General features: G+C 35.2%; 1 protein-coding gene across 3 annotated transcripts in view; it reads right to left on the bottom strand.

Moving 5' to 3' along the window:
- MBOAT2 (membrane bound O-acyltransferase domain containing 2) overlaps positions 1 to 24,479 on the bottom strand; it is a 226,859-nt gene that overhangs the window by 116,089 nt on the left and 86,291 nt on the right. For all 3 annotated transcript variants that reach the window (XM_056813330.1, XM_056813328.1, XM_056813329.1), the window contains exon 3: positions 15,796 to 15,873. In XM_056813330.1, coding sequence (XP_056669308.1) covers positions 15,796 to 15,827 — 32 coding nt within the window. In that variant the 5' untranslated portion in view covers positions 15,828 to 15,873. The remainder of the gene's footprint in view (positions 1 to 15,795; positions 15,874 to 24,479) is intronic.

Here is a 24,479-nt window from a genome sequence, read left to right as displayed (position 1 = left end):
CATAATATAACCCGAAAATGTTCCATTCAACAAGCTGAAGGTACAATATACTAGCTTAAAGTTATGCCCTTCTTTACTAGAATATTTATTGATGTGAAAGAATTCAGGAAACCTGGAATGCCCACTAACTCATCCCAATAACATCTCAATATGCTCAAAGATATCCTAAATTCAAATAATGCCTGAAACTTTTTAAACTAGAGAACAAGATCCTTCACCATCTTAATTGGAGTGTATTTTCTCAAAAATTAACTATTAATATAAAACTCAAAGAGGCTTTCTTCAAAGAGTATGTAAAGTATAAGACATTTTCAAACCAATATTTGCAAATTACAAATGACCACATGAAAACATATTCCAAATCACAAATACCTTTGTTCCAAAGTCATCATTTAAAAAAATGAAAATTCAAGAAATTCTGCAGATTCATTTTACTCTATGCAAATTGGTTAAGATGAAAAAAGACTTGAACAATATTGCAGGGACTGTGGAAAGACAGGCATAAGGATGCACTGTTGGTAGAACTAAGTGACCAGTCTGTTCCCTTTTACTCAGCAATTCTACTTGATTGCATATAACACAAAAGAAACCAAAGGCATAAAGATCCAACATGTAGCAAAATAGTCAAATTTCCACTCTTTGTAAGCAGTAAAAAACTAAAAACAAAAGTAGGTGCCCAGAAATTGGGAAACAGCTAACGTGATGGTATATGAATACAATAATGTAAATTGAGGAATAACAAATAGGAGGAATTTAGCTTAATATGGGGAAATTTATATAAACTGAGGCAAAGTGAAGTAAGTAGTCAGGAGAAAAATATACACAGTGATTAAAACAAAACAGATGAAGAAATTATTAAAAGGAAGTGGAAGCCTGAGCAATGGAAAAAAATAAAAAAGGTTTTGAAAAAAAAAGGGAATGAAATATGTCTTCACTTCATCATAGAGAGGTGAAGGATAACTAGAGAAAAATATGATATATATGACTAGGCAGAAACTCTGTATGAGATGTTTTTGCTTAATTGTTTTCCTTCACAGCAAAGAAGAGTTCAATATGAAGGGCATAGGGATGTGATTTAAAGATGAGAGGTATCAATATACTATTTTTTAAAATTCTAAAACTAATATCATTAGTCTGACTAAAAATAATTTTTGATGGAAGAGACCTTCAAAATTTAAGAAAAAAAAGAAAAAAGGTAGAATTGAAGTAATAATAATCTACTTAATAATTCTGCCATTACATTTTATATTTCTTTTGTAGTAAAAACATATATGATGATAAGTAAACAAGATTTGAACCCTTTTTAAAAGTAGCTCAACCAAATTATTTTCTCAACTATCGAAACCTCAGAATGAGGTTATATCCAATTCAAGAGGTATTTACTAAGCACTAAGGGAATCAGGAAATTTTTCCTGTATGAGATAATAAGCTGTACCTGGAATGAAGCTAGGGATTCTGAGCAGAGGTGAAAAGGGAGATAAAACAATTGGTATATTTTCTGATGTAAACACACACAAAAAAAAACCAAAGATCAAGTGATAATAAAATTTTCTTCCCTTTGCTTTGGGTATCTTCTTGAACAGATATAATCCACAGTTGCCTATTTAGGAAATAAGGAATAATTCTAATGTATAACTAAATCATTGGGACATTATAACATATTATAGTCACAAACACTTTGTCCCTTTAGTCCAAACTACTAAAAGACTAGTCTAAGTATGATCTTTAGAGAGAACCAAAGAGAGAACCTATTACCCTTAAGGGTCCGGTTTACTTCTTGCCATATCTTGTTAACTCTCTTGGGGAACACAGAATTGTCCTCAACTGAGGCTAACATTTCCCCGATGGATATCCAACTGAGCCACTAACTCTTTTTAATTAACTATCTGAAAACAGATTTAAGTAGGCTTTAGTCTTTGTATTCTAGGCAGCACTTGGAGGTAAGCATCTGTCCTTAACAACAATTTTTGGGTTAGGAAAGGAAAATATTTTTATTTATACATCCAAATTATAGGTGCTCTGCTAACTTACAAGACAATAGAGAAAACTTAAGAACACAAAAATGCAATTTTTAATAAAGATGTTAGAAATAAACAAAAACTTTATATCTTGACACTCCCAAAATGAATGACTCCATTGGTACAGGCATTGTTGCTACCGAGGCAGATTTCAGCACAACCCCTACAAAGCTGTAGTTGGTCTCCAAGAGGTGCTAAGGCCAAAAAGATCCTCATCCTGCGATGATCTTGGTAGTGAGTCTCTCCAAATTTAAATAGGTTGATCCTTTGATGAGAACAGAAATACAGCAAATGACCAAGCCCATACTGAGAATCCCTGATACCTAGCAGGCTCTGTAAAATGTTTTCTTCTTTCTGACACAGCTTTGAAGTATTCAGAAAAGACAAAAGGCACAAGGACTTGCAGAGCCCTTTTCAGGGATGCTCATCCTTGCTACCAAACTCTCACCTATAGCCTTAAGAAGCTGAAGTATGTACAGTGGCAACAGCCCAAGAAGCCACCTTGGCAGGGGGCTAAACCAGGTTGAGTGGAACTGAGAGGCCTCAAACCTGTTGGTGAGATAGGAGAGTGTCTGCCCCGGCATGTGAAAAAGCTCCCCTAGAAGAGGGGAAAATGAGAACATTTTGTTCTGATAGCCACTAAGGAAGCAGAAGCAGGTGTTGTGCATGAAAAAGTGTTCTAAATCTCTTATAATCACAGAGATGAAAATCAAAACAACCCTGAGGTATCACCTCACACCTAACAGATTGCCTACATGACAGCAACAGAGTAATGAGTGCTGGAAGGGATGTAGCAAAATTAGGGCATTAATGTACTGCTGGTGGAGTTGTGAACTGATCAAACCATTCTGGAGGGCAATTTGGAACTACACCCAAAAGGTGCTAAAAGACTGTCTGCCCTTTGATCCAGCCATAGCACTGCTGGGTTTGTTCCCCAAAGAGATGATAAGGAAAAAGACCTGTACAAGAATATTCATAGCTGCGCTCTTTGTGGTGGCAAAAAAAAAATGGAAAATGAGGGGAGTGGCTGAACAAATTGTACTATATGTTGGTGATGGAATACTATTATGCTCAAAGGAATAATGAACTGGAGGAATTCCATGGGAACTGGAACACCTCCAAGAATTGATGCAGAGTGAAAGGAGCAGAACCAGGAGAACATTGTACACAGAGACTGATGCACTGTGGTACAATCGAATGTAATGGATCTCTCTACTAGCAACAATGCAATGACCCAGTACAATTCAGAGGGACTTATGAGAAAGAAGCTATCCACCATATCCAAAGAAAGAACTGTAGGAGTGGAAACATAGAAGAAAAACAACTGCTTGATCACATGGGTTGATGGGGATATGATTGGGGATGTAGACTCTAAACAATCATCCTAGTGCAAATAGTAATAATATAGAAATAGGTCTTGATCAATGACACATGTAAAACCCAGTGGAATTGCTTATTGGCCAAGGGAGGGGGATAAGAGGAAGGGAAGGAAGGAATATGAATCTTGTAACCATGGGAAAATATTCTAAAATAAATAAATAAATAGATAGATAGATAGATAGATAGATAGATAGATAGATAGATAGATAGATAGATAGATAGATAGTTAGATGGATGGATGGATGAATGAAGGAATAAGCTTTTTTAAAAAAGCAGTTGCTGTGAAGCAGTAAGACTTTAGTAAAACACAAAGAAGCCAAGGTCACCCACTATATCCCGGGCCATCCCCTATCTTGGCTTTCATCTTGCCACTGGAAGATTCTGGAAGAGAGAGTAAGGCTGATGGCTTTGTGCAACTCTGCCTCACATATCCAATTCATGCACAAGTCAAGACATCACCCTGTGATGTCACTGGTCCTCTCTGAAAACAAAGGACAAACAACAACAAAGAGCTCACTGTAACCTCCATATCATGATGAGATATTACACGATGACTGTGGTAGAATATTAAACTGAAAACTTCCAAATATTTTCATCAATTATTTCTGTTGTAACATAAAAGGAAAATATTAGAAGCTAAGAGAAGGGAAAATAGAATACTAAACACTGAATCAAAACCTCAAGTAAATGACTGCTAGCCCCCAATATTTTTAGTCATGATCATACTGGCCATCAACTACATATAAATTTAAAGGATTCAGAAGAGACCAAAGTACCTAGTCTAATTCTTTCTTTTATAGTTGAAAAAAAGGATTTGAAACTAGATCTTCTGACTTCAAATTCAATGTTCTTTCATTTACATGCCATCTCCTCTTCAAATGTAAATAGAAATATATTACACATATTGATTTTTTAGAACTATCATAAAATACAACATACCTATGAGGCAGCATGAAATGAAAAAAAAAACTTTTCAACTAAAACATCCAAAACCATCTAAGGAGATTCTGGCCATGAATACATTTAATCATAAAAGCTTGTAATAATTGTTAAGCCTATCATGTAGACCCAGCAGTTGAAATATGTTATGTGAGAATATATACTATTGATCATATGATATTAACACTGTATAGTGAAAAAACCATGGTCAAAAATTATTTGTAGGGATTCCAAAAAACGTACTGTTGTTTCTATTACTGTAATAAATAATGTGGGTTATATGTCAGTTTTAGTCATGAATTCTATTCCTATTTCTCTCTATGCCTATTTGGCAAAACTGAGTGTTGTACTTTGTCAAAGGCTTTTCTGAAATAACCATGTGGTTTGGGATGTTTTTATCTTTAGTATCATTATCCTGAGTATAATCCAACTTGATCATAGTGAGTATATTTTTTTTTATGAATCACTGTAGGATTTTTGCCAGTATTTCATATTAAAAAATTTAGGTGTTTTCCACTAGTGATATCAGGCTATACTGGATTTTTTTTTGCCCTATCCTTCCTTGGTTTATGCATTTGTGCAATACTATATTTCTCATAAAATGAATCTGGTAGAGCAATTTCTCTCTCAATTTTAAGAATAATTTGTATAGTACAGGTATGATTATTTAAAGATTATATAAAATCCTTCTGCAAGTCCATCAGGACCAAGTGTCTCCTATTCCACCCCATCACCTTTCACAGTTCTTTTATAAGTAATTTTATATCTTTTTCTGAGGTCAGACTATTTAAGATCTCTATAGTTCTATTAATTTGTTTTGCATATTTCATAGGGAATTGTAACATACTTCATTTATCACAACAATGACTGAACCCAGGGGATCAAAGAACCAAGGACCAGGTTCCTCACCCTAGTCTAGACTCTTTCCCAAGAGTCCAATCCAGGAACAAAAACTCAGACACCAGATCTTATGCTGCCAGTCTGAGGCAGAATGGTCTGGTAGAAAAGAAGCCAGCCAGGTAGTGGGAAGGCATTGGCTGGACTCCTAGTTTTGCCACTTCCTAACTTTTCTCAGTTTCCATCCTCTTCTTTATATTTTAGCAACATCTGACACTGGTGACTAACTCCCTCCCTGACATTTTCTCCTCTTTGAGTTTTCCTGACATTGTTTTCTCTCTTAGTTATCTTCTGGTCTGAATGCTCTTTGATCTCCTTTGCTGGACCTAATTGTGGGGTCACCCCTAAGATCTTTCCTGATCTTCTATCCCTTTGATCTCTTTGATCTCTCTTTTGGTGACCTAATCATCCTATGGCGTTAATCATCATCTGAATATTGATAACTTCCAAATCTAAACAAACAGCCTTAATCTTTTTCTGGGATCACAATTCTATAATCAACTATCTTTTCTTGTCTGAGACTTCTCATGTTTTTGTTGTTATTTTTCTTCTGAAACTTAATGTGCCTTCAATTCCCTGCATAAGACATTAAACCCCAAGTCATCCTATTCAATATTGAATTTTAATACTCTAATTTAGAAGAAGGTGTATCCATACTTTGTGCTTCCCATTGGATTTCCAGCCTCTCTTTCTGCCTCTATCAATTGAGAAGCATCTCCTCTTCCTCTATCAAGATCCTCATGGCAGTTATCTACCAACTTGAAACAATTATCTATCAATCCCCAAATCATTCTACCCTCTTTCTCAGGAAATTAAAACCCAGTTCACAGCCTTTCACTCCCCACTTCTACTTTATTAAGTAATGCAAATATTACTATCCTCATTTCACAGATGAGCAGACAGATTCATCAAGATTAAATGATCTGTCCATTGTTACACAGCTAATAAATGTTAAAGCCAAGTTAACAGTTAACTAAAAAAACAAATGCTGCAAAGATTGGTTTAAAAATATTTGTAATTATCTTAAGGTTTGATAAAAATGGCTAAATGCAGTAAGTTTTATTTTTTATTAATGTATTAAAATTTACACCAAAAAACAATTGCCATTATAAAGAAAACTAACAAGCATAAGGAAATCACTCCTCCAAAGATCATTTCCTATCTAATTCTTGTCTGCCTAAAGGAATCATAGGTAAATATACTACCTAGATGGTACACTGGGTTACACAGTCTCCTATCAAGTTTAAGATCCACTCCAGGAAAAATTAAAGAACCAGAAACCATATTAAAGGTCTTCAAATCAAGTCGTCAAAACATAAATTGTTTTTAGGGTTGCCATTGGCTATAAAATTATCCCTTAGAATAGTTTATTTAACTTTCCCTGGACTGACTGAATCCCAAATCCATATTCATGAGTTACTAGAATTATGGTAGTAATTGGCCAGTTGGGAAATTTTCAGTTGTACCCTCTCCCCCTATTTGACACAGAACTAGAAAAGTTGGTAACAGCAATAAAACAAAAGAAAGAAATTAAAAGAAAAAGCAATAACAAAAAAGGAAACTAAAATATCCCAATCTGTAGAAGATAGCATTTGCTTGGCAAACCTCAGACAATCAGTGCCAAAACTGAGATAAAATAACTCCAGACAATTTGGAGGGGTTTTTTGTTTGTTTTTGTTTGCTTATTCTTTGTTAAGATTTGAGAGCAACTTGATAAGGAAAAAAAGCCTTCTATCAAGTGGTTCAGCAACTGATTTATGACTAGTGATCTTAGAGAGTTGCCTGGGAAAAGAAAGGTTAAGTGATATTGTAGCAAGACCTGATTAAAGATGGTCTGGTGCTTCAGTTTAAGAATTAAAACAAAATGAGTCATTAATAAAACATCTAAAAGTTAAGATAAGGTTTACTCAGCCATAGTATAGAAGAGATTTTCAGCAAGGATACAACACTGATTCAGCCGAGTGCAGCGTCTCTGTTTCCATATTAGACATGATAGCACAACAGTTAAGACCGAAGAAAAGTCACCCCTGCCCTTTGGAGCTCACTTTTGAAATTAAGTTCCTAGGAAGTTACAAAGGTTAATGGCCAAAACGTAGTCCCCAAAGTAAGTGACAGCAGCTGCATTATCTTTCAAGGAAAAAAGTAACTTAAGTAACAGATAATGTTCCCACCAGAAGTGACTTATTCAGGATCACACAGACAATACATGTAAGAGATGGAACTGGAACCTAGGTAATCTTGACTCCAAAAGGGGATTCTCACTATTATACTACTCTGCCTCTCTTCAGCAAAATAAAGGGAAGAAAAAATCCACAAAATTATCACTATTTCAATATATGATTAACAAATAAAAGCCTGGAGGAAAAGATTCACAACATTTTTTAGACCATTCACTAAAACTGCAGAGAAACAAAATATCCAGCTAACCTTCTAAGACATGAAAACCTATAGAAAAATAACTACAAAACATTCTCTACAGAAATAAAGGAAAACTTAACAGCAGAAGTAGTCAATGTTTACTACTAAGCCAGGCCAACATAATAAAACATAATCTATATGATCTACAGCTTTAATAACAATTTATATAAGTTATTTCATACAACTAAGCAAAGTAACAAAAAATTCATTTGGAATAATAAAAAAGGAAGAATAAAAGATGTCCTACATTATCAGATTTTGAAGTATATTACAAAGCAACAATCATCAAAATGGCTTTGGCATCTAGGTAGAATAGTAGACAGCCTAGTACTCAGAGAGTGAAGAAGACCTATGTTTGAATCCTGCTTCAGACACTCAAACCAATATATAACTAGACAAGTGGCCTCAGTTTCCTCATCTGAAAAACTGGGACAATATCACCTATTTCAGAGAAGTGCAATAAGGATCAAATGAGACAATATAAGTAAAGTGTTCTGGAAACATTAAGCATTATATGTTACTTTATTTTTAATAATGGTTAAAAGTAGAGAAATGGATGGGTAACAGATTAGATAAGCAATGCTTAGCACAAATAAGTATAGTAGTCTAGTAAATATGTAAATATTTTACCAGTATTTCTTTACAGCAAAAGCCTGGAATACCACTGCCTCTAAAGAACTAAAGACAAGCCTCACAAACATGGCAATGGAAAGGTGCATATATGATAGGTGTGTACAATAAATAACTAAGGAGGAGCTCCAAAGAAGAACAGGAATAAAGGATGCCATTAAGGAACTGTATGGAAGAAAGTGGAGATAAGCTGGTCACCTGGTGAGAAAAAAGAATAAGTGTCTGGAGCATCACAGTTACTGTACCCCTGCAATTTGGGTCTCCAGCACAGTAAATGAAGCCCACTGTGTTGATCTCTAGGTGGATGGCTAGGAAAACTGTAAACCATACTGGCAGGAAATGGGTTCAGACATCCATAACAAATAACACAAATCAAGATGGATAAATAATTTCTATATAAAATCTTTTCTAAAAAAAAGTAGAGCAAAACAGGAGATACCTTTAGCATCTATGGTTAGGAGAATTCATAAGTAGACAAAGGATAGAGAGGAGGAAAGAAGCAAAAAAGACAATTTGATTATATGAAATATAATAGTTTTTACACAAAAATGTAGATAGAATAAAACAAGCTAATGATTAGGAATAAACCTTGGTATCAAACATTCTTGATAAAAGTCTGATATCCAAGGTATATATAATTGACATATATTTACAAAACTAAGTCATTTCCTAATACGTAAGTAGTTAAAGGATATAAAGTTTTCAAAATAAATATATCAACAAACATATAGAACAAAGAATAAACATATAAAACAAAGATTTCAAATTAATAAAAGAAATGTATATTTTAATAATTTGGAGGTATTAACTCATACTCATTTAAAAATGGCAATGTGGATAAACTAGAAAATGGTTAAAGTCAGAGGAACTATGGAGAAAGAGGGAGACTAATACTCTGTTGGTATATTAAATCAGACCTAATATTCTGGAAAACCAATTAGAATTATTTGAGAAAAATAACTGGTATTTATAGCCTTTTATCCAGTAAATGATTCTACTACTGGATGGAAATCTTGAAGGAAGTCAATGTCAGAAAGGAAGTTCCCTCATATACTATAATGTTTATAGCAGTACTTTTTGGTAGCAAACAACTAGAAATCAAGGCGCCCATCAAGTAGGAAATGGCTATACAAACTGTGGCATATAAATATAAAGGAATGTTGTTGTTCTGTCATTTCAGCCAAGTATGACTCTGTGACCTGATTTGGGATTTTCTTGGCAAGAATACTGGAGTGGTTTTCCATTTCCTTCTTTAGCTCACTTACAGAGGAGGAAACTGAGGCAAACAGGGTTAAATGACATGTCCAGTAATAGTCTGAAGCCAAATCTGAGCTCAGGTTCTTCTGATTCCAGGGCCGGCATTCTTATTCACTGAGACATTAGCTGCTCCCAATAGCTCTAACTAAAAATATAAAGAATTTAAAAACCTGGTACAAACCGCTTTAAAATGATGAAAGAGTCTGGAAAAAATATAATTACAGTAATGTAAATGAAGACATAAACCAAAAGACAATAGAACTTGGATCAAATAAAATGAGTAATTTTGTTTCCAAATGACTGATAATGGAATACCCTTCCCTCCTCTCAGGAGAGAGGTATAAAATTATGGGTATGGAATGTTATACTGTCATTTTCCATTACTATGTCATACTTCTTGGATTACCTTGGGTTTTTTTTTTTCCAAAAAAATGTTTCTTGGCTTTTTCATGGTCAGGGTCAAAAAGGTCATTATTAAGTAGACAATACTGCTTTTTCTTTATATCTTCATCACTTGGCACAGTATCTGGCACGCAGAAAGCACTTAATAAAGGGTTGGTGACTGATTGAGTCTTTCCAGACTTATTTGCACTAGTTCTCAAACAGGTATATTCTGCTGCTGGGACTGTTCTTATAGGCCTTTCCAGCAAGGTGGTACCTATCAAGAACTTGTCCTTAACAAGAGGAGCAGCTAGGTGACATTTGGGGTCTAGAGTCAGAAAGACATGCAGGCACTACCTGTGTGACTCCAAGCAAGTCACTAAACCATTTTTGCTTCAGTTTCCTCATCTGTAAAATAAGCTAGTAAAGGAAAGGGCAAACTACTCCAGTATCTTAGAACAAACAAATCCTAAGTAGGGGCACAAAAAGTTGGACATGACTAAAATAATTGAACAATAACAACAACAAGTAGAAGGGACTTGAGTTTAAATCCTGACATAAGTTGTAAAACCCTGGATAAATCACTTGACCTCTCTTAACCTTATTTTTCTCAATTTTAAAATGAGGATAATTCTTGAAATGTCAATTGCTTTGGGTTATTTGTTGTAAATATTAAAATAGTATGGAAATGTAAATTATTATTACTATATAGTATATATTATATATTATTATAGATGGCAACAGATTATGCAGGCAGTACACACAAAGCAAAGTTGCTTCAATTTCAACTAATTAATTATGACCAACTAATAAAAGAAATTATTTCTCCATTAGAAAAACTAAAAAATACAAATAATAATGGTACTCTGTAACCAGCAAAATTATAGCTATCTTCTTTCAAGTTAATTAAAAAACTACTAATAGACAGACATTTTAACAAAAATGCTTCAAAATTGTGTTCAGAAAATAAACTTAAAGATAGATCAAGAAATTGTCAATTATTAAACTATAATCAAGTGATAAAATCTGAAACTTCATTCCCTTATATTTTATATAAATGTTTAAAATAAAGTTAACAGGCAAAAAGACTATCTTGAAATTCTAAATTTCAGTATTTTCAAAATGCAAAAACATAACATTTATTTCCTAACATAAAGCCTTAGTGATAATGAATTGTTAACTAAAAATAATTGCTAGCATTTATTAACTTTAAGGTTTGCAAAGAATTTTTACATATATTATCTCATTTGATACTCACAGAAACCCTTGAAGTTAGGCACTGTGTTAACCTTATTTTACAGATGACAACTGGGAAATGCACAACTAGTGTCTTCAACAGATTTTGAACTCAGGTCTTCCTATTCTATCCATAGTGTCACCTTAATTATCATTCTTAAATCAGAAGATCTCAAGTAACTTAAAATTACATAAAGTATACCAAAAATAATTCACAAGACAAACAGCATAGTATTCTACTCTTAAAATATAACACACTACCAGTTCTAAGGTCAATAAGCAATATAAACACATCTTGAGTAATAGACTTCAGTTTAAAAAATTCCTTTTTAACAGAAACCATGAAATCTGACTTTGTGTTTTATCCAAAAGTGAAGCAATTCTATGATAAAACCTGAAGTGGGGATAGGGCAAGGGGCCAGACTTTGAGTTCACCCATGTTGGAGTTCCAAGTGAAAAATACCTGATACCAATGCAAGTGGGAGCCCCTTTTCCCTTCCCCCCCAACCCCTGCATCTTGGAGCCTTTGAGTGTGGTGTAGAGCTCTGAGGAGCTAAATGATGCCACCAGTGTGGATTAGATGTCCAACTTGAACCTAGGTCTCCTAATATACCATGCTTCTCTCAAAATTGGAAACGAATCACACAACTTGGAAACTATCCTGAACTCAAGACAGGCATTATTATCACCACATTGTTAAATACTGTGAGGGGACATCTTCCATTCACTAAGTTAAACAAAAAAGGACTCAGATATTTTACCAGATTTCTCATGAAAGTGATGATCTAGACAGTGAACAATATATTTATAATGAATGATAAATCAAAGAGAATATGAGTAATGGCAATGTGTATTAGTGGTATGGTTAAAAGGACTCCCCTATAAAATGAGGACTTGTTTTCCTTCATTGATAAGTGGTCAAAGGAAAAGAATAGGCAGTTTTCAGATGAAGAAATCAAAACTATCAATAATCAGATGAAAAAATATTCTTCATCACTCTTGATTAGAGAAATGCAAATCAAAAGAACTCTGAGGTACCAACTCACAACTAACAGATTGGCCAATATGACAGTAAAGGAAAATAATAAATGTTGGAGGGAATCTGGCAACCTTGGGACACTAAAACAACTGCTGATGGAGTTGTAAACTGATCCAACTATTCTGGAGGGCAATTTGGAACTATGCCCAAAGGGCTATAAAATAATGCATACTCCTTGATCCATTAATACTACTACAAGGTATGTATTCCAAAGAGATGTTTAAAAATGGGAAAGGATCTATTTGTACAAAAATATTTATAGCTGTGCTTTTTGTGGTGGCAAAGAATTGGAAACTAAAGGAATGCCCCTCGATTGAGGAATGGCTGCACAAATTGTGATATTTGACAGTGATAGAATACTATTGCGCTATAGGGAATGATGAACAGGATGATTTCAAAAAGAGCTGGAAAGACCTTCATGGACTAATGCAGAATGAAATAAGCAGAACCAGGAAAACATTGTACACAGTGTAAACCTTAAAATTTCTTAGATTTATAAATGTTGGAAATTTCACCCTTGGGAAATTTCATACTTGAAAAATTTCCTACTGATAGTCTATTGGAATGTGAACCCCATTGGCATGGGAGGGTCCTTCTCCTCCCTACTTAAGATTTCTTTAGGACAGAAACCTTTTGCTGAACAATGGAAAGGGCTTTGACCTATGCTTAAGCATAGAATAGGAAGTTCTTTGAGTCATGATTGATTTTAGAATCGATACAATAGAGATACTTGGAATGACAGAACCAGGTCTTGGAACTGCCAATCTCCACCCTGCTCAGGGTAACAGGATTTAGGAAGGGCTGCAGCAAAGGATAAAAATTTAATTATTTGAGAATATGACCTTCAACAGACATGTGCAAAGCCACAGACCTCTGGGCGGTCCTGGGTTAAGCTAGAGCCACCATTGGCACAGGGAAGACATGGACAGTGATTGGTAGATGTGAGAACTGAGGGGAGGGAACTGAGATGGTTTCCTTAAAGATAGCGGGGTCTGAGGACTGGAGGAGGTTGGAGAGTTTTTGCTCTGAGAGGTTGTGCTCTGAGAAGCTTGCTCTGAAGGAAGCTGGAGGTGGAGGCCCCTGAGACTGTTTCTCCATTTTGGTCACGTGAGTGATAGGGACTGATCTCTTTTCTTTGCCTCAGCTATCTAAGGGCTTGGGCCTTTTGGCCCAGCCTAAACAGAGGGGGTATTTAAGTCCTATTCCCTTATCTCCCCTTTCTCTCTCTCTCTCTCTCTCTCTCTCTCTCTCTCTCTCTCTTTCTCTCTCTCTCTCTCTCTCTCTCTCTCTCTCTCTCTAATTCCTTTCTTCCTCCTGTTTGTAATTAAACTCCATAAAAGGTTGACTGCTGACTTGAGTTTTCATTTAGGAATTACATAGCTGAATTCCTTGGCGACCTTAAATTAATATATATCAGTCTTTTAAAGTGATTTCCTTGTCACAACAGTAACAGCAATATTGTGCAACTATCAAATGTAATACTTGGCTATTATCAGCAATACAATGATTCAGGACAATTCTAAGGGGCTTATACCAAATAATGCTATCTACCTCCAGAGAAAGAATTGTTGGAGTAGGAATGCAGGTGGGAGTCTTGGCTTTTTAAGATTATTCACATTGTGGTATCTGATGGTGCTACCAGGCTATAAGGAATGATGAACTGGAGGATTTCTATATGAACTGGGAGAACCTCAATGAACTGATGCAGAGTGAAATGAGCAGAAGCAAGAGAACATTTTACACAGAAAGTGAAACACTGTGGAACAATTCAAACTAGTAGCAATGCCACATGCCAGGACACTCCTGAAGGACTTATGTAAAAGAATGTGATCCACATTGAGAGAAAAAAACAATGGGAGTAGAAATGCAAAAGCAAAACATATGACATCACTTATTATATGCATATTTGGGTATGTGATCTGGGGTTGAGGCTTTAAAAAATCTCTCCATAGCAAAAATGAGCAATATGTAAATGTGTATAAATTAATAACATTTGTACAACCCAGAGGAATTACTTGTCGGCTCTGGGAAGAGGGAGGGAAAGAAAAGGAATCATGTAAACATGGAAAAATATTAAAATTTTAAATTAAAAAAGCTATTCACTTACAAAAGAAAATGCTATGTAAATAAAATTTTTTTAAAAAGTAATGAGGACTTGTCAAAATACATTGTGAGCCATTTTGGATGGTGAAAAAAAGATGGTAGTAGTAAATGGCATATTTAAGGAAAACTTATAGATATGCAAGCTGACCAAAATGTTCCTTTGGGTGTCTGGGTAGCTTGGCAATCCCAAATAAGCCACCAGGGCAAGGTTTGCCTACATTGTCAAGGTTCCTCAGAAAATTTCCTTGTTGACTTCATATTTCTGTGTTTTTTTCCAGTGAACTGATAGGACACATCTAAAATACGTAAATCTAAAACTGATAGGATACACCTAAAATACGTAATATATTTTCACTTACAGGTAAATGTTTATTGTGAGTGAGAAGGATAAACATAAACATGTATATTCATACATATACATATAACTGAATGCAAATAGTCATTAATGTTGTGAATATTGCAGCAAAGGATACTAAGTTTTACTAAACAAATTCAAAAATACAAAGAAAAGTATATTTGTTCATGTAGAATTTATTGTTAAATCACACTATATAGCCATTCTCTCATAAATGTCCTTCAAAGAGGACAAAATCTTAAGAAGTTCAAAGAGGAATGTTTTCAAAGCTACCAAAAAGTTGCCAACTCTTTTCCTGTTTGGAAGGGGAAGAACCTTAAATTAAAATCTTAGCTTTGCCCCTATCACATGCACAAGTGCGTGCATATGTGTGAGTGTGTGTATATATGTGTGTGCAGTGCTATATTACATATTGCCTATATTTAACCAGGGTCTCCAAAGAAAACTTGAGAATATTTTGAAATAGAAATATTAAAATCTCCACGTGTAAGAATGAAGATGAAAACATTCACTACTTATACAGCAGGAACTGCAACATCTCAACTCTTAAGGGTGTATTTCTTTAAAATAAAAAACAAAAAACCCTTACTTTCTGTCTTAAAATTAATACTGTGTATTGGTTCCACAACAGAAGAGTGGTCAGGGTTAGGCAATGGGGGGTTAAGTTGTTAAAAAGGGAGAAAGAGAGAAAAGAGAGAGGAAAGTGGAGAGGAGGATTGTGTATGGGTGAGCAGGGAGATTTCTTTCTCTCTCCACCAGGAGACTACTGGTTGCCTTTCTGCAGAAAGCTACAGTATGAAGCCAGATTTGAACCTATGGCCTCCCATCTCTAGGTCTGGCTCTCAATTCATTGAACAACCCAGCTGCCCCAATGGCATCTTTCTAAAGGCAGCAGTTGTAACATGCTTTTGGATTTTCAAAATGGAAAGAGAACAAGCAGAGCTTTTCTTTTTGCCTCCAAGAAACTTCTCTCTTCAAAAGAACTTATATTTAAAAAAAGAGTAGGGAGGCCTATGCTAATATATCAAAACAGGGAGCAAGAAAAAGATAAGTATAATATAAAATCACTTCAAATATATGTATCAGTAAATATTCTAATCAGTTTCTCTATTTTAGGTAAATATAAAATTATTAATACTTACTTATGCATATTTTCAACTCCTATTATGATCATGATAGAGTATGAAATTCCACTTTGTACAAGAAAATGTAAGGCATACCTACAAAAAGCAAGGCAACTGTTAGAAGAACAAAGTTAACATTCAAAAACATCCACTATCCATTTTGCAACTGAAAAATAACAAAAAAGGATCAGTTACTCATTCAGGAATTACCATTACATGGCAAAAACAAAACACAATAAACTATATGTGTATATGGTGTTTTCTTATATGAACATAGATCATCCATAATTCTACTAAAATTAATTTTTTACTGATAGTAAATAAAGTATGGCTCAATCACATGAAAAACATCTATTATTTAAGTTTCCAAAAGTAATAATATCTTTTAAAAGCAGTACTCATAAATGGCATAAAAGCAATTAATGAGAAATTAATAAAACATTAGGAGAAATTGCTCTATACATATACTCAGACTATGAAAGCTACAGGTAAGTTGTTTCCCTAAACTTCCAGTCTATTCAATTATTTCTTTAAAATTTCATTAAATTTAATTTTTCCCCATTTACATGTTAAAAGTTTCCAACATTTTAAAAAGCATTTTGAGTCTCACATTCTCTCACTCCCTCTTTTCTACCCTTGCTAAGATGATAACCAATATGATACAGATTTTACATTTCCAAACTTCTAACAAAAAAGGTTCTAAGATGGTGTTGTTCTTTCTGAAGTAGGCATCTACTATTAAACAGGAAAATAACTGAGACTATGAATTCATTCTATAAATATCAAATACATATGTGATTATGAATTCTTCTGGTTAAATTAAGATTGTTCTTTCCACTTTAAAAAGTATGTAAGGAGGAAAAATCAAGAGAGTTTCCCCTATGAGTTTAATGAGAAGAGGGATGGAATGGATAGGAAGGGGGAGTGGAGGCCAAAAAGAGTAAGAATAATGGGGATATAGAGTGGTAAGTGGGGGTGGGGGAGAAAAGGAGAAGAAAGGTACAAAGCAGGAAGGAGATGAAGAGAGGGAGAGAAGTGAGAAAGTGAAGAGAGAAAAGGTGAAGCAGGTGGAGAGAGAAGAAAGTTGTTAAAAAGGAAGAAAGAGAGAAAAGAGAGAGGAAAGAGGAGGATTGTGTATGAATGAGCAGGGAGATTTCTTTCTCTCTCCACCAGGAGACTAATGGTTGCCTTTAGCTATAAGTTCCCAGGAATCTTCCTAACCACAACTTGAGAAGTGAATGGAGTTTCCTACCCCAAAAGGTGGTGGTGGCTGCAGTTGGAGAATGTAATGTTCCTGCAGCAATCCATGAGCGAGCAGACAGCTCTTAGTCACTCTGCATGAACCCTACTTTCCTGGGAGCACAGGGATTGGCCTTGGGAAGAAAAAGGCTATCTCCTCAGGGAAAGAGAATGGAGAATCATGGTAGGGGTTATGAGATGGAATGAGACAGATATTAGAATAAGTGGCAGACTAACTAAAAGTAGGAACCTGAATCCAACTCTTTGGACTCCCAGGTTAGCTTTCTCTCCCCTAAGCCACACTGCATCCCATTTTTCATTTTAGTAATAGTTTTTCATCTTTGATGTTTCCTATTGGTTGAATTACTCTACCTATGCTTAGAATTATTTTTAATTTTAAACTACATGATACAAGTGGTCACTAATTTTCCAAAGGGTTGTGATTTAGAAGCTAATTTGTAAGTCAGTCATTTGGTGTTCTAAATGTATTTTCCTGCAAAAACAAGATTATAAATGATGCTTGGTATCCTAAGCTAAGCTTCCCACAGAATACCGAGCCCAATGCATAAAAAGAGAAAAGCAGACTCCTTAACCTGGTATTGACTTATTCCCCCCACCAAAATCTGACTCCCACATACCTTTCCAGCCTTCTTTTATGAATTCTTCCTTCTAGTCAAATTGCTCCCTAACTTTGACTTGCCATCTCTGCATATTTGTAGAAGTCATTTGCCATGAAGAGAACACCCTCTTCTCAGCCTCTCAGAATCCTTTTCTTTCCAAAAGAATCAAGATCAAGGGCTAGCCATTCTGTGAAGACTTCCATAACTTCCCCATTGACAGTACTTTCTTCCTCATCAATTTTCCTTTTGTGTACAAGTTTTATTCCACTCAAAAGAATATAAACTCCTTAAGGACAGTAAACATTTCCTGTATGTCTTGTTATCACCAGAACCTAGCACACAGATACATACATACACACTACTACTACTTCTATTGCTAATGTTACTACTACTACCACCACCACCAACATTAATGAGGAAGAAGACTGATAATTGAAAAATGTTCCTGAAATTCTGTATATTTGCAAAAAAAAAATAGTAGAAATATTTTAACAGGGTTAAAATACAAAAACAATAGAATTAAAGAGTCATTATATCTTTAGAATAATTGCTTGAAGAAAAGTAAATTTAGTTATAAGGGATGAAGGCATAATCGAAAGTTTGGTAGCAAGACTAATAGGAACTTCAGAACATTTTAAAGGCATTTAGTTAAGAGTTGATGGTACTTCTTCCCTGGGGTCATTTCTTTAAATGTTTCTAGAGAAGTCCAGAGAGCTGCCTTCTTTTTCAGCCACTCAAAGTATTCACAAAGGAATAGGGTCTTGTTTATCAGAGTGTCACAATCCCTATAAACCACACTAAAGGCTGCAGGCACACTTTCAGTTTTTAAACTTTAAAAGAGGCACCTCAGTCAAATTCAAAATCTCATTCTGTTTTTAATTTTCTATATCTCCAATAAAACAAGGCTATTTATAGGGTCAAAGATTAAGAGCTAGAAGGGACCACAGAGGCTGTTAGTCCAATATATTACAGATGACAAAACTGAGGCTCGAAGAGGTTTTTAGTGACTTTTCCATAGTGATTGGGCAGCAAGTAGGGGCTGCTAAGTGACCCAGCAGATAGAGAACTGACTCTGGAGGAAGGAAGACCTGAGTTCAAATCCAGTCTCAGACATGTATTAGCTGTGTGACCCTGGACAAGTCATGTAATCTCTAACTGCTTCAGTTTCCTCAACTGTAAATGAGGATTATAACAGCACCTACCTTCCATAGCTATTGTGAGGGTCAACTGAAATAATAGCTGTATAGTACTTGGCAAAGTGCCTCAAACATAGCTGGCACTTAAATACATATTTTCTTCCTTTCCCCTAAAGGTCAAGGCAGGATTTGAATCCATATTCTCTGGCTCCAAAGTCAGAACTCTTTTCACTAAACCACACTTTCTCCTATCAAAAAGTGATGAATCTAAAGAAAAGACTGCTTTTTTGTGTGTTCCTGGCCCTTAATTCTGAATCTGACAAATACAAAACATTTTGTAAATGGGGGATGATGACAATAAGAAAAATCTAGCATGATAGAAATAAAAAAAAATAAGTTAAAGATTCTAAAGGTGCTACCAAAGACAACCTTCTTATAGAACTCAGGAATTGGTCATGTACCACTGAAGGAAATAACTATATTAACAGAACTTTGATTTTTATCAAAATACTGAATTAGATTCAAGACACTGTGCAAGGCTCTGGGAATACAAAAAAATTATAGTCTGTGGTTTAATAGAGTATCAATTCAGGGCTGAGGGTAAAGGGGAAAACTACTTAGTATAATATAAGATAGGAAGTGCTAGAGAAAAAGGAGAAATTTACACTGTCTCTAAGCAAATTTAAAGAAGAAAAAATATGTAACCATGGATAGAATGGAAGTTGAGAGCACCTGAGCTTTGCCAAGGATTCTGAAAGGTAGAGATGAGGAGGCAATATACTCTAAGCAGGAGGAAGAGCCAACCTCAGTAATCTTCAGAGTTATAAGATAGAATATTAAATTTAGGTAAAGGCTACTAAGTTAGTTTGGCTAGAGGAAATAAGTGTACTAAAGGGGTGTGTTGAAATGTGTCATAGGACTATAAAAAAAGATTGCAGCCAAATCATGGTATAAGGATTTAGCAGACTCTCTCTAGAAGCTGTTGGAAAAAAATTTTTTTTTTTAAAGGCATTACCTGCCTGATAGATAATAATCCTCTGGTAATGATACTTTAAAAAAAAAAAGCTATCTGCATTTTAAATGTCACTGTTATTTAATCACGTGTCTGGATGCTTTGTGACCCCATTTGAAAGTTTTCTTTTCTTTTTAAACTCTCACCTTCCATCTTTCAATCTATACTTAGTATTGGTTCCAAAGAAAAAGAGTGGCATGGGCTAGGACTTGCCTAGGGTCACATAGTTAGGAAGTGTCTGAGTCCAGATTTGACCTCAGGACCTCCAATAGGTCCAGCTCTCAGTTCACTGAGCCAACTAGACACACCATTTGGAGTTTTCTTAGCAAAGATACTGGAGTGGCTTGCCATTTTTTCTCCAGTTCATTTTACAGATGAAGAAACTGAGGCATGGGGTTAAGTGACTTGCCCAGAATAACACAGATAGTAAGGGCCTATAGGCTGATTTGAATTCAGAAAGATTAGTCTTCCAGACTTCAGGCACAAGGCTCTATCTACTGCTCCACCTAGCTGCCCTTAAAATGTAAATATCTGTAAATAAAACAAGACAATCCTAGAAGAATATGGCTCACAGAAATATAATACCCTTAAGAATGTATCATTCCAAGAGTTTGTCAGAAGTTAAGAAGTGATCAGAGGAAAGTCAAAAAACAACCAACAGAATTTAAATGGTTCAAATCACAATCCCTCTTGAAGAATAATAGCTATTCACTGTTCTTGGTGATTAGCGCAGTGCTAGTCTTCAAGGAAATACTTAATATAATCAAATGTTTAAAAAAACATTTTCTATGAAATGTTTGGAATGGCTACAAATATTAAAATGAGACCAGAAAAAAAAGTGCAATAACTGTCCTGTGTAGATAACTCTACCTGAAAATGATCCAGTAGAAATTGAGTCATCAAGATATAGATCAAGTTGGGGCATTTTTTTCCTTTCAGAGAATTCTTATGTCCAACTATAGAGGACACAGAATTCCACATCTATGATAGTGAATAGAACAATAAAAAAATCAAATAAGCCTAAGACTCTATATTTACTGCCAGAGAATAATTATTCCACTAAAATATTTTATAATTTTCATCAAAATCTGTTTATATAGCAGCAACATTTATTCAGCATCCTCCAACTAAAGACACACTACACACATTGCTACTTCTGCTAACAATTCCTTTTCTGAATGTGAGTATTCATATTAGTGAAATATTAGCACTGTAACTGAGAGTTACCAACTGTAGTTACCTATGAAAATGTATCCTTTACTACAAAAAACTGAAAGTAGTGTGGAAATGAAGGGTGGGGAAAGCTAGAGGGAACAGAAATGCCTTTTTATTTTTTCAAAATTCTTTCTTTGGAAGATGAAAGTCTCAGAATCAACAACAGAGCCCAAATAAAAAGATTTAATAATACCATGTTAAAATCTTTTGATCCACCAACTCCACCAAAATTTTATGCAACAGAAACTTGTTTTGGCACAAATGTTACATAAAGAGAAAATAGCCTAGTTATAAAAGAAAATGTATACCTTTTATAACCTGTATGTTTTCTGTCCTTTTTCATTATCTTTCAGAAATTCAAAATCTATAAAACTGAGGTTAGAGATGATGTAGTAAAAAGGAACTTTCCCAACTCTTAATCCTGCTATCACAAATGTGACAGATATTAACCACCTTATTTTTTCCATTTATTTATAATTATTACTATCAAGTAAAGCATAAAGAAGATAAATTCTTGCCAAAGTGCTCACTGAGCAGAAGTTCAAACCAAGAAAGGATTCTTAACTTATAAATATGCTTTTTTAAAAGAAATATATTTTGATAGCCCTTTTTTTCAGTAAAATTTGCTTCCTTTGTAATCTTATATATTTTGTTTTATGCATTTATAAATTTCATCCTGAGAATAGGTCCATAGGCTTCAACAGACAGACTGCCAAAGGGGTCCCTGACACAAAAATATTAAGAATCCTGAGGACCTCCAAATGCTACCGATTGCAGGATGGCAGGATGATGATTACATCAAATCCAGAATATTTCAGAAACTTCTAGGAAAACTCTATAATCATTCTCATAAATTCTACCTAACAAAAGGAAGGGAAAAAAACCACTTAATGTGAATGAAGAACTTTAGACCATGATATATGGAAGAATAAGAGAATACTGAGTGGCACTTTTATTGAGGGCAGACACTTTAAAGAGATAATGCTAGGCCCAGAATTCAATAAGAAGAGAAAGAAGACTGGGTTGGAATGCCTTTTGGGAACTACAATTTTTAAGGACAATAAGTTTCTCTCTAAAATAAAAACCCATCTTTTTTCACACCAATATTATTCTGGTGATGTTTTATGTGACTATAGACAGATAATTGTAATCTCTGAAAAAAAAACCAATGGCTAGGTGTATGAAGGGCATAGTTACAGTTGCAAAACACTATTTAAAAAAAAGAATTAAACAAGAGAAACTGTAGAAAAGATATTATTTGACAAATAACCAGAAAAAAAGATTTACCAACCATTTAGTAAAGGTGATGGATAACCTACATACTCTGGAATGCCTGCTACATAAAAAACAAACTATTTTATTTTAAACTTTTTTCATGCCCTCCGTCTTCTCGAACTGAGACTTCAATTTTCCCTAATGGCATGGCTTCCATGGCTCTCCTTTCTGGCACTTTCTAATTGCAACTTCATTCATTCACCCAGACTCACTGGCTGTAGTAGAGTAAAGTTGAATTACTCCTTGCTCCTTATTACCAATTCTAGGTTCTCCCCTCTACCACTATCACTAAATCAACTCTTCCCCCTTTGATATTCATTTAGTAAACATTTATCACCCTCAAGACACTCTCCTTCCTGCTTCAAAGGTTTTGGTGCCAGGCTTACTGTCTTTTCTCCTCCCCAAATTCTGCCCTCATACTACAGATCTTCAAAATACATGTTCTCTCAAATACTCTAAATTCTCAAATTATTCATGTCTCATGACTCATTTCCTTCACTTCACCACAGCTACCCAGTCATAATTTTAACCTTGCCATCAACACAAGGGTCCTATATCCACGTTCATTATTCCACCTCTTCCTCTGCCTTGACACTCTTGCTGAGAGTTTGCTCTTCTTTGTTCAATATCTCACATCTCTGAGTGACCTTCTGCCACTCTCTCTTTCTTTATTCCTTTTTCACACAAAGAGGTGGTCTTTCTCTTCCCCCAGGCAAACTTATCTACATGAATCAGTAGTCTGTTTCCATCCTGAATTCTCCAGGAGATTGACCCTCCCTTTATCCCCACTCTCTCACTAATATTCAATTTCTTCCTGTCTACTGGCTGTTTCTATTCTAACTATAAATATACCAGTATCTCCCTCAGTGTCAAAAAAAAGCTCTCACTTCGTCCATCCATCCCCACAAGCTTTTGTTATACATCTATCCTCCCTAAATTGTGGCTGAACTCCTAGAGAAGGCTAACATCAATGTCTCCACTTCTTTTCTTCTAACTCTTTTCTTCGGCTTCTGACCTCATCATTCCCCTGAAATTAGTCTCTCCAAAGTTACTAATAATCTCTTAATTGTCAGATTTTATGGTCTTTTGTTAATCCTTATCCTACTGAACTTTCTGCAGCTCCTGAAACCACTGATCACCTTTTCCTTGATATTCTCTCCTCTCCAAGTTTTAGAGGCACTGTTCTCTCCTGGTTCTCTTCTACCTAACTGATTGCTTTGCTGGCTATTTATTCACATCATACCTAATACTGGGGGTCCCACAGGGCTCTGTCTTGGGCCCTCTTCTTTTCTCCCTCTATACTGTTTCATTTAGTAATCTCACCAGCTCCCTTGGTTTCACAATTGTTATCTCTACGTTATTGATTCTCAAATCTACTTATCCAATTCTCACCTCTCTCAGAACCTCCAATCTTTCATCTCCAACCACCTTTTAGACATCTCAAAATGGATGTCAGACATCTTAAATTCAACATAATTAAAACTGAACTCATTACCTCAATTCACCCTCAAAAAGAAACAAATAATAAACAAACAAAAAAAAACCCTTCTTCCCAATTTCTCCATTATTAATCCTCCCAATCACCCAAACACACAACCTTGGTGTCACTGTCAACACCTCACTTCTGCTCATCTCCCAGGCCAAGTCAGTTGCCAAGTCCTGTTAGTTCTACCACTGTCACATTTCTTGTGAATATTCCTTTTTCTTTTCTCGTACTACCACCACCCCTTTGCAGGGTTTCATTAATCCTAACCTTGGCTATTGCAACAGCCTGATGACTGTCCTCCCAATCCATCCTCTACTCAGCTGTCAAGATGATCTCAAAATGAAGGTTTTATATTACCAACTTATACAAGAAACTTCCATGTCTCCCTATTATCCCCAGGATAAAATATAAAATATTCTGGCTTTCAAATCCTTCAAAATCTGGTCCCTTCTTGCCTTTCCAATTTTCTGATACCTTAACTCTATTCCCCTCCATTTAATCTGTGATACAGACCTCCTTATTCCTGGCACATGACACTCCATCTCTTGATCTGATCTTTTTTACTGGCTGTCCCTCAGACCTGGAATTCTCTCCCTCCTCATCCCTGTTTCCTAGCTTCCCTGACTTTCTTCAAGGTAGTTCAAGTAAAGTTCTATCATATGTAAGAAGGTTTTCCCAGACCTCCTTTATCTTGATGCCTGTTCTCTAAGATTACCCCC

Source organism: Monodelphis domestica, chromosome 1, assembly GCF_027887165.1.
Source record: "Monodelphis domestica isolate mMonDom1 chromosome 1, mMonDom1.pri, whole genome shotgun sequence".
NCBI lineage: Eukaryota > Metazoa > Chordata > Mammalia > Didelphimorphia > Didelphidae > Monodelphis > Monodelphis domestica.
This window is presented reverse-complemented; position numbering and strand designations above follow the sequence as displayed.